At 41.2% G+C, this 12,007-nt stretch overlaps 1 protein-coding gene across 1 annotated transcript in view; it reads left to right on the top strand.

Moving 5' to 3' along the window:
• Positions 1-12,007, top strand: part of CTNNA1 (catenin alpha 1) — a 175,085-nt gene that overhangs the window by 99,219 nt on the left and 63,859 nt on the right. The window contains exons 8-9 of the mRNA XM_075010136.1: positions 3,154-3,234; positions 3,987-4,139. Of these exons, the coding sequence (XP_074866237.1) occupies positions 3,154-3,234; positions 3,987-4,139 (234 nt within the window). The remainder of the gene's footprint in view (positions 1-3,153; positions 3,235-3,986; positions 4,140-12,007) is intronic.

Raw genomic sequence — 12,007 nt, 5'->3', positions numbered from 1 at the left:
AATCTGCTTCTACAGAGATTGCTATTGGCCACTTCAGTTTAAGGAAAACTTTTCGTAATATCAGCTGACATGTTTTCGCTTTAGGTGAGATAAAGGGCATAAGTGGTAAAGCAGAGTTATTTGAATTCCAATACTTTTTCTGGTTAAAATCTCTCTACATACAAGTTTTAAAGTTTATAAGCTATAATTGTATAATTAGAATCAGTAGATTTTTCTTCTGCATAATTTAACTTTTTTTTTTTTTTTTTTGCTGCTGAGGAGTTTGGGGTGCAGAGTGGGGGAATGTGAGAGATACTAGGAAGAGGAATAGCTAAACTTCCTCGTATCAAGATTTCAAGGCAAAGGAGCGCTGCAGAATCAAATTACTACTGGAACAAAAAAGAGGAATAGCTAAACTTTTTTGTTCCAGTAGTAATTTGATTCTGCAGTGCTCCTTTGTCTTGAAATCCCGTTATGTGATAGAGAATCAGTTCAGTTGACCCTGGAAGTGACAGCTCTTGGGTAATCCATGGTTGGTAGCTAAGGACACCACAGCGTCATCTCAGTATGAGGCAGCTTATGTCAACCTATGTATGGCAGTGTACACGACAGCCTTACTTCTACCAATATAAGTGCCATACTAACCAACATAACTCTATCTACATGAGCAGCAAAGGGCATTTATCAGGGTAGTTAGGACAATGCAATAACAGTATGCACACTGTGGGTTACTTACATCAGCTGTTGCCTGTCATTCTTGAAGGTTTTTCATGGCTCCATGCTGGAGCTGTGAAATTGACAATGACAGGCAACATCTTGGGTTGTCACCCCAGGGGTGGAATGCTCCAGCTAGGGACTGGCTGCTGCCAGCCTCCCAGAAGAGTGGGGAGTAGCCCCCACTGTTCCTGTTAAATCAGTGGAAGTGCCTCTGATGAGGACATGAACCACTGACAGTGGTTCACTGTACCTTCTATTTCCAGATATGAATAAGTGGGTCTTCTCCATGAAAGCTCACTTAATAAATTACTTTGTTAGTCTTTAAAGTGTTACAGGACCGCTCTTTTTTGTTTTGTTAGGATACAGGCTAACAAGGCTACCTCTGTTACTACTGATGGAAGAAGGGCACTGTGGATGTGCACTACCATAGTAATTACTGCAGTGGCTGAGAGTTAGCCTAGTCAAATCAAGTCTGCTTAAATTTGTGGTGTAGATATGCAATTAATAGCAAGTAAAACCAGCCTCTTTGTTCCTAGTTAGGATTAATACCATCAATCACTTAAGAGCTGTTTTTATGCAAAAGTCTAGTCTTCTCTCAGTAGTATAATTACATTCAGCATGGCACAGAACTTAGCAAAATTACTTTGTGGTTGCTTAAAGTCTAAGTATGTGTTGTGGCAGATTGCTGCCTGGGGGCTACAGAAGCCTGCAAGAAGGCCCGTATACTGGCTGGTGGGGTAATGCTTTTCCTGTTCCCTGAGTAAACCCAATCAGGGCAGGCGACTGGGGGACCTTGTTAGGAATCAGCCACAGCTGAGGCTAATCAGCACTTATGGGTCAGCTGAGGCCCTGCACTTGCTATAAAAGGCTCCCCGCCTGGTAACGGGGGAAGGTTTTGGAAGGTGCAATGGAGAGCAGGAAAGGAGCAGAGTGTGGAAGGTACCACAAGGAAGTGGTGGGTGAAGTGGCCCAGGGTGACGTTGCTACACTGGGGCAGGGGTGAAGGCCCTGCTAGCGGCCTCTTCTCCTCTTAGAGACCCTGGGCCAGTGTCCAGGGTAGAGGACTGGTTCCGGACACACCCCACCCTTTCCCAAGGGTTTACTCCATTTGAGCAGGCGCGGGCCTGTAAGGGGACTGTCTTTTTTTTTTTTTTTTTTTTTTTTCTCCCCATTCTGGACTTGCCTGTGATGAGGCTGGCTTGCTAAGCGGAGACACCTGCCTCTGGAAAGGCCTGGGCGGATAAGGAGTCTCTGAGTCTGAGGCACAACAAAGAACTGCCAGGAAGCACAGGGACCCACAGGGGCTGACCGGGGAAAATGTCACAGTGCTCTATAATCAGAACGAGAAACTAGCCATACCTGTTAAAAATCACTGTTAGAATTTCTTGGTACAATGGATTACATTTTTGCTCGGTCACCCATATGGCTACTTAATGAAAGCCAAGCTATAAGCTTGTTTCTCCTTCATAACAAGGCTACTGTAGATCCTTTCTGGACAATAGGTTGATGCAATACTCTGCTCTTTTTAAAATTGCTTTTGGTTGTGAGATTGGTAGATTTTTATGCCTGATGTTTGTACTGAACTTAAGTGCTTTTTTAGGTTTCTGTAGTTTAAAATGCATACCGTTTTTTTGGCTTATAGTTTGGCAACATGTGAACTGTCCTCTGTGGATGATGTGAATGCAAAACTCTACATTAGACACCTCCACATTAGAATCTGACGATGGGCCACATCCCCCCGACTGATCTGACTCTTTTTCTCCTGTCTTGATGTATACTACTGATAATGGGCCATTTTCACCCTGACTGAATAGACCTCGTCAGCTCTGGCCTCCTTTTTACTGTGACCCCCCTCCCCCCACCACCACTCACGCATCTGATGAAGCGGGTCTTTGTCCACGAAAGGTTATGCTCCAAAACACCTGTTAGTCTCACAGGACTTTCTTGTTGCGCTCAAACTCTAGAGAGAGAGTTTCTTGTGATCTCTTTGGACTTACCATTTTTATATTGCACATATTTATACCAAGGTGAGAGTAGAAGCCATGGCATAATGCTTTCTGATGTTAGTTTTAAGGACGTCAGAGTTGTATCTGCTTAAACTCTGAATCAAAGTGGATCCAGCACAAGAAACTATGGTCAGATCTGTGGGGAAGGAATACATAATATTGTACTTGAATTTTTGGATTATCTCAAATTTAACAATCTGAAAACTCTTCTAATGTTCTCCGTATTTTCTCTAAGAAGAAAATGTAGAGGAGGGAAGGCATGAGATGGGACCACCATGAAACACTAAAAGTCTTGCTTGAGTATAAGGGTGAATCCAAAGATCACTTAGTTCTGCATTGGTACAACGTGCTGCTTTTCATACTGTTTAAAATAAATTAGGAATGGTGGAATAAATCAAGGGTATTTTGTCTCCTGGACAACACACACTATTGTATTTATCTTGCTTTCCAGGCTGGACGCAAAGAAAGAAGTGATGCATTGAATTCTGCAATAGACAAAATGACTAAAAAGACTAGGGATCTGCGTAGACAGGTATGTGGTAGGTTAAATATTTAATGTAATGTAGTAATAGTGTTTATAGAAATTAATGCAGTTCTGAATGTTTTGTCTTGGAAATATTTCCATCGGACTAGTTTATGTTCTGTAATGACAGTAGTTCCATTCATTTTTTGTTTCTAGTTCTTTGAAAGCTAGAAGCTTGAAGCACTTGGTTTGGGTGACTATTCTTGTTTGAATTACACTCGCCTATAGATAACCATATAGCGAAGACCTTTTAGAAATTTATTTAAAATATAACTTTTAGCGCTTAAATTACAAACAAGTACATCTGTAGCAAAAGTGTACAATGGTAACATGTAAGGATGTTTTTTTGTTAAGGGGAAATTTTTTAAATGTGGCTGTAGGAAAATGTATAAGAAGTTTATTTTAACTTTTTTCAAAATCTGTACATGGAATTAAATCCAAAACCAGTGTTCTTTTTTTTAATATTCAAGAGAAAAAGCACATATTTAGTCACTGAAGCTAAGCCAATATCTACACTTTTAAAATAACTATTAATGTGCACAAATGAGATGTTGCAGATTCTGATTTGCTTAAATTGGCGCAAAAATTGCATGGCCACCCCTTATAGAGAGCGTGGTGTCACACAGCGACAGAGGGTGCCATTGCTAAACAAATATTAAGAATCATAATTGTGACAAACACTTTCTTTTTAATAAGATGCAAAAAAATAGGAGTTGAACTCAGTGCCAAAAACCTCAGCTAATTTTTATTTTAATTCTTAGCTCCGCAAAGCTGTTATGGATCACGTGTCAGATTCTTTTCTGGAAACCAACGTTCCACTTTTAGTATTGATTGAAGCTGCCAAGAATGGAAATGAAAAAGAAGTTAAGGAATATGCACAGGTTTTCCGTGAACATGCCAATAAGCTGATTGAGGTAAGGTTATACAAATGAGTGGAAGGTAACAGTTACATTAATTTGGCTTTTTCTAATTTGTTTCCAAACTCTATTCTAGCAGTTAACATATTTTGTAGTATAAGGAGTTCTGCCATAATTTGATTTAATTTTTATATAGTCACCAATTAATATTAATTTTTTTAATTGTTGGACATAAAGAGAAGTTTAGTGCTAAGACTAGGGCAGGGTGGAGGTTGCCACAGAGCCAGTAATGCCCACCCCCTGCAGGCACAAATGGAGCAGACTGTATTCCTGCCCATTGTTACCAGTCAGTACTTTTCATGGGTTTTTGCATGTTACTAGCAATTGTTTCCTGGCAGCTATTGGGTTTTTGAGTTCAAATCCTGCCAAGATGAGGAACAAACCTACATGTAGATTGTTATCTACAGATTAACTCATTTGCATAAATGGTGATCCAACAATTTGTTTTGCCAGAGCACGTGTTTAGTAGTGATTTGTATACAGCATGAAGAGATGCATGATATTTTCAAACCATACCAGGAATGTATGGTAAAACCACAGTTTAATACTGTGTGGGTATACTATACTAACTGATGTCATTCTAAGCTCAAACATAAGTAATCACTGTCTTGTTCATGCTGGTGTCTTGAGTCCAAAATACATGTTAATGTAAATGTTACTGAAACAAATGCTGTTAGGTGAAATTCTTTATTTAAAGGCTTGTGGAGTGAGTATTTATAAAAGTCTGCACAAATGTAAAAATCTGGATACACAAGCCTTGGACAAGGTCAACATGAAAATATTAATTGAAAACATGTCATCAAACTGAAATTTTTCTGCTGATGGATGATCCCCTGCTATTTTTTTTAAAAGACATGGTTACACACTGCACCCATTCCAAGTTCCTACCCAAAGTACCACGCTCATTCTATATCCCGGGGGGGCGGGGGGGTGGTTCAGTGCACACCATATCATACCTTCCAACTTTTTCCCCCAAACTATATGCTAATTCCATTGAGACCTTGGTGCACACGTTGGCTATTAGAAGGGCCCTAGCCTTTTTATATTGAGAGGACCAAAGCCTTCCGGAAGACACTGAGGCTCTTTATATCCAGAGTGGACCAGTCAAAGGTGCTCCAATATCCATGTAGAGACTCTTTAAATAGATAGCATAGTTGAAGTAATGTGCAATCAACTGAAAGGCTCCCAACCTCTATCCACAGCGGAAGCACATTCTACCCTATCTATCCCCACCTTTACAGCATATCTCAGCAATGTTCTCCTGTCAGAGATGTTAGGCTGCTGCCCAGACATTACAACACACCTTTGCTAAAAGCAATGTCATCACCCAAGCTGTAAAGCTGGTACCTAACTGTGCAGAGTAATACAATTTACCATCTTTTGACGTATTCTGAAGCCCCTACTATTCTAATAGTCACCTGGACTGGAGCACTGACAGGGACATTTCTTGAAGGAGGAAAGGTTATTCACCTTGGGCAGTAACTAGAACTTTTTGAGAGGTGATGTCCCTATTTGGTTCCATTACCCACCCTGCTTTCCTCTGCTTCAAAGCTAAACCAGGCTTTTCAATAGAGAAATTGAGGGGTTCAGGACAAACATAATACTTCACTGGATAACAGTGCATGAGTTAGGTAGCATGCATGCATGGCATTTATAGACACTGGTCAAAAAGAAAGAAGGCACAGGGACAAACCTACACCAGGAGTGGAGCGCCCACAGGGAAACTCATCTTCAAGAATTCATGTTATGAGGCATGTAATTTGTGTTGGCTTCATGCTACAATTGACAGATTTATAAGGGTATTTATATATAAAGCTTATTATTAGGGATGGCTTTTCTTAACTAAACAGAGCATTCCTTTAAAAAACAGGAAATCCCCACCCAGATCACTAGTGGGCTTAACATCTGGCCTCTTAGAACCCTGGCACAAACCTGTACTATTTGACCTACCAGAATAACAGCTATCTTGTTTGTGAACTGGCCATGAGAAGGGAAAGCATTACATATTCTGCCAGTGAGTTACACTACTGTTCCATAGACAACAGTACAACCCTAGGGCTCAGGAATTCTGGGTTCTGTTCTTGGTTTTACTTGAATGGAATTGTTGTATCAGAGCTAAATCAGTAATTTTTGTGTAGGTAAGCAGACTAGTTTGATTTGGCTCTTATCTTAAGGTCTAGTTCTACTCTCAGTTCTTTCTGAAGTAACAGTGCAGCCTTTCTCTCTCTCTCTTTTTTTTAAGTGGTGAAAAGATACTTGACTGCCTCCTGCCTTGTTCAATAGGGGTTTTGAAGTGGATAGTAACAAAATACAGATGAGTAGAAGTGAGAATTAAAATCTAGGTCTTTTGGCTCCGTCAGATAATTTATGTTGTTGCATGGTCTTGTGTGCCCCTGGCAAAATGATACCTGCCTTTCGTGTGACAGAACAAGCAGCTGCATGAAACTGAAATGTGAAACATTCTACAAAAATCTGGCACACTTGAGAGGTTTGTGTATCATAGATAAACAAAAGTTTCCATGTCCTGAAAAGCTTCAGTTGGCAACCCAGTTCAGTTTGGTGACTCCTTTTCAGTGGAAGGGAAGATAACTATGTTTTATTAAATTGAAGGCTGTGTGTGGTTTTGCTCCTACAGTACTGAATACCATGCTTCAAAATCACTGTTGGCCCATTTGCCATTTGTAACGTCACAGTCATCCACACTTTCCCATGTCCTGAAGTAACTTTCACGCTTCATTTCAGACTTCCTGCTTTAAACATCTTAAATGTGGTAATATATTAAAAACTTCATAACTTACAAATAAGCCAGTGCTATGTTTTAGTTGACTCTATTTGCTGCAGTTGAAGGTTGTTTTCAACTAGAAGACCTAGGGCATAAGTTAAATGTAAACACCTGGAAAATTCCTTCAGATGTGACCAGAAAGCACTTGGAGATGCAGTCTCCACAGTCAACTTGTTTGGTTTCAGGTATCACTGAGGCAACCTATTGCGGATGTATTAGAGATGTAACTTATTTGGCTTCAGAGCATTACCTATATTTAAAAGTTCTGACTACGTGTCAACACAATATTGTATATTCAGAGAAGAAAAATTATTCCGGACATCCTTGTCAGAGCTGTGACTAGAATTTAAGTCTCCCAAAATCATCCTGCCTTTCTAGCATCTGTCATTCCACTTTAAAAACAGAAGGTTAATCTTCCTTGTGTTCAAATTCTCAGTTTTCCCATGTGTTTAGTAGCACATGGAATACACTTCTTGTTTTGTAATGTGTTTATAGGCCTGGTATAGTCCAGTTGTAAGTGAAAATCAGAAGATTAAGTCACAAATAAATCTGATTGAGAAGCAGCAAAATATTTTGGCATCAGAATCGGATACTGATGTGAAGCCATGTATCTCTTGGTTTACAGTATAGTTACCATGGTATTTGAATCCCTACTTTTTTCAGAACAGTGAGCTACTTTATCAAAGTGTATGAAAGGCAAAGTTGTTTGGTTTTTTTTTTTTTTTTCCCCCCCCACCTCACCCCCCAATTATGACTTTAAAGATAAGTTTGTTGGAGAGGATGACCCCAGATTGAGGATGAAGAAGAGTGTGAGACGTACAATTCAAAAATCTTTTTGTTCGTATTTCCCAGGCTTGATGGAGAGAAAGTATATAAAGTCTGCATTCAACCTTAGAGGTTAAGTCTATTTTCCTTTAACTAATTTAGATATGAATAATCCAGGCATCAGTTTGAGACATGCAATAAATGACTTTTTTTTTTTAATATACCATTGAAAATCTGATGTATCTTCCAGACCTAGCTAACTTCCCTCAGCAAGCTAATTATAATCCAGCTAATCCATACATATCAATTGATTTGATGCATTTAGTAGTCTGAAAATATTATCTTCTAACAACTTCAGAATTTCAAGCAAAACAATCACCAAAGCTCTGCGTCCTCTTGCATTTCTCAGCAGAACAAGATGGACAAACTCAGTACAGCATTCCCAAACAAAACAACCCTTTTTTAAGACAAACTTGACATAGCATCTTTTGTACAGCATCTGACCACACAATCATACACGATAGCAGATTCCAAAGAGAGCTGATGTGTGAAGGATTGGCACTGAATGTGCTCACTAATTCATGAGGGCAGTAGCAGAGGGGAGAAGAAACATGGGGCATGGGCAGGGAGAAAATACATGTTTAAGATTAAATCTGAAAAGCAGTGAAGGCTAAAAGTGAAGTAGAGAAAGTGGTCTGAGCTGGAATAAGCTAATGGAGAAATCTTGGGCTGAAATAGATGATACGCCTCTCAACTGGTTCTTGTGATGAAGGGGCAGTTGATAGTATTTCGATCATTCTGCTTATTCATCAATCGTAGAAGCTTATAAGGGAGCTGCAGTAGCCAGGCTACATGGAGGAACACAGATAAATATGTATTCAGGTTTAACCCACACGCCTGCTGGGAGCTGTTTGCTGTCCTTTGCAGTGGCACTTAAGCCACTTACAGAGGGAGAAAATGAGTATCTGCAACCTTAGCTGAGCCAGCTGTCACATAGGTGAAGCTCAAGAGGCTCATGCATCAAGCTGCAGAGGTCCCAGGTTCACATGTACCTGTTTGTGGTTGCAGCAGCAGCGTCAAAACAGTACTGCTGTGTGTGAGAATTCTCTGAGGTGGCAATTGGTAGATTTACAAATTTTAAGCTTTCAGGCCAAAGGAAGATGCCAAGACTAGGGGCAGAGGAGGCAAATGGGAATTAGAGGAGCTGGAATTGATTGAGGGCGTTAAAGTTTGTTCTTTCACATTCATCCATAGAAGTAGTTCTTCATTTCAGTCACAGGCAGACTCAATGTATAGGAAGAAGTCAGTTAAGCAACAGCACTTATCTTTAGTGTAAAAACATTTCATTTTTTTTTTTTAACGTAAAGAGAAGTGGAAAGCAGTTACATTCAACTCTAGGTATCTCCAAGCTTTTCATCCCAACAACACTTAAGTGCTTCTGTTTTCGTTTTTTTTGGTGATTTATGAATGGATACCTCAGTTCTAGCATTTTAATTCTTTAATGTACAAGTTACTGACAGTAGCTTAGTGCATTTGGCAAGTACCTGAAATTTTAATTTTATTAATCACTTACAGTATTGGAGATGAGACAAGTAATGTCATCTAATTAATTCTGAGATTTGTAGAAGGAATTAGTTTTTGTCCTTTTTTTTCCCCCCCTCCCAAAAATGCAGTTTACTTACAATTCCTGTCAAATTTTTTACCTGAGCCAGGGATATTCTGGATCACTGAAAATTGGGCTAATTAGGTAATTATAGGCATCATAGTCCACAAGCTTAATATTTGCTTATTGTTCTTAGGTAGAGAATGAGAATTCTGGTATCAGGTTCACCTGATGCTGTAGTCACAACAGGTAGATATTGGTTTTGTTGATGAAAGCAATGTCTGAAAGACTGCATCTAGGAATAGGCTTTTTTTAAAATTTCTTTTATGTTACCCTTCATAGAGAATGAAATGTGTCCTAAATTACATTAACCAGTCCCGTATACCATAGAAATGCTAAGCAGTTGAGTGGACAAAAATGGCAGTGGAGAAGAAAGATGGACAGACCAGCCAGGCAGAAGTAACAGGCTTGATGTTCCAAGACAAGGAACTACTCAAATGTAAATTTAGGACCACAAGGTATGTTTGTAGTTTTATCTACATATTCCAGTTTCAAAGCAGTGCTACGGCAGTGTGGTCACAGCAAAAGTGCTGGAAGGCCCAGCCTTTCAGCAAAGCAAGCAAAGGCTTTCACCGGCCAGGCTCTGCTGTCAGTGTGCTGCATTGGGCCCCACAAACATTTAGGTTGGGCCTGAATGCCTCCCAGTGCTAGAGGTAAGGCACATCTGTGAGGGGAGTGGCTAAGAGCACTGGAAACCTGTTCACCCTGGCACTTCACAGCACTCTAACTTGCTCTGCTTGGGAAGAGGAAGTGGGAGAGACGGGTGGAGGGGCAGAGAGGAGGAGAGAGGTTTACAGCATAGTAATTTGCCTGTGTAGACAGGCCCTAAGACTAGATATGGAGAGTTGTATAGATTGTAGCAGTTGGGTCTTTTTTGGCCCTCTACCCACTTGAGTCTACTTTGGCAATGCCAGGAAGACGATTCTAAACATCATAAGCCAAAGCATATGTACTGAAGCACATTAACAAAAATCCAAAACAAGTGAAAGTAGAAGTCAGTTTTCTTTTGACAAAATAATCTGTAAAGCACACGTGATTTGAAATGAAATACTGCCTTCTGCACTGGCTTCCCAGTCTGCTTCATTTTATTATGGCCAAAGTGTTTTCAGTGTATTGACCTCGTAGTCTGTGAAGGTTCATATATAACACTAATAACCATATTGTCTGATGGTATTTCAGTAGTGCATTGAGGCAACATGACTTGACATCTCATGTGATCTTTCATCGATGCCTCAGGAGAGCACATAGGTAGAAATATCTCCTTTGGGTGGGATTTTAGGTTTGGGGTTTCTAAAATAGGTATTGGTTAGGGTGGGGAACCCCGGCCCACAGTCCAGATCCAGCCCGCAACTTGCCAGGATCTGGCCCCCAATCCCTTTCCCAGCATCCAGCCCAGTGGGGTGTATGGAATCTGACTGGAGTCATGCAAGATGAGGCTGGATCGGGGTGCCCATCCCCAGCATCCAGCCCTGTGGGGTGTATAGAGCCTCAACCCTCATGGGCTGGAGTCAGACAAGCAGGGACCAGATTCAGCCCATGGGCCTACTTAGCAAGGGGAAGAAGTGGCCCTGTGTTCTGTTGGTCCTCCTCCCTCTGCCCTAGCTGGGGAAATGGCAATTTTGTGCTGCATGGAGAGGCTTTCGCCCTGCCTCTCTGGCTAGAATTGCAGTTAATCAGAGCAGCATGGGGCATTGCCAGGGCACTACACAGAGTACCTGTGTCCCCAATGCCCAGATCCTGCATCCCCACCCTAGTCCTGTACCCCGCTCCTGCTCAGACTCGCATCCCCAGACCACTCCTGCATCCTGCCATTTCCCAGGTCGCCAAACCCTAGCATGCTCCTACACTGTCCTTCCTGCCAAGACTACACATCCCTTCTGGCAGCCCCTTCCCACACTGAACCTCTCATTTTGGCCATACCCCAGCGCCTGGGGAGGCCCACAGAATTTACTAGCCTGGCTCCCTTAGGCGCTGCGGCTGCTGTGCAGAAGCAATGGGGGGGAGTGTCTTCTTGTTTTTCAGTCTTGGACCACGTCAGTGAGGCATTATTTTTTGTTTGGTTTTTTTGCTTTTCACTTGTATGACCTCTGACTAATCTTTTCTGAGAGGGATTGAGTGGTGGTGCAGGTTGTCACCTCTCCAAGAAGCACTCAAACCATTTTAACACATTAGTCTGGATTCCTCTGAGACAGTCATATCTCCTGATGAGTGCAATTAAATACTGCATGGAGATACAGAAGGATGAGAATGGACATTTCCCCTTAGTCAGTTGGTAGATCTGTGAGCACCACTAAAACAGTTTCTTTTCCATGACATGGCTTGAGTCTGGATTGTGCTAGGTCTAGAATGTTAGCATCAGTAGGTGAGCTGTGTCCAGCTTTTCTGTGAGCTTGCTCAGGGAAGTGGAGACTTGATATGTGGTGGTTGGCTAGAACAAGTATATCTGTAGTCATTTTCTTTTTCCTATTTGATTGGACTCTTGCATGTCAGAGAGGGAAGGGGAAGATTCCTTTTCTGAATGATGTGCTGGTGCTGTTGCTCAGGAGTGGCACCATTTCATGACTTTCTCTCTGAATCCAGGGCCAGATTCGCAAGTCTTATGCTGAAATTCCATCAAGTATCCAGAACTTGTTGATGAGTCAATGTACTGAAATT

This window comes from Carettochelys insculpta, chromosome 15, assembly GCF_033958435.1.
Source record: "Carettochelys insculpta isolate YL-2023 chromosome 15, ASM3395843v1, whole genome shotgun sequence".
Lineage (NCBI taxonomy): Eukaryota > Metazoa > Chordata > Testudines > Carettochelyidae > Carettochelys > Carettochelys insculpta.
Note: the sequence above shows the minus strand (reverse complement) of the source record. Positions and strands in the feature narration are given on the sequence as shown.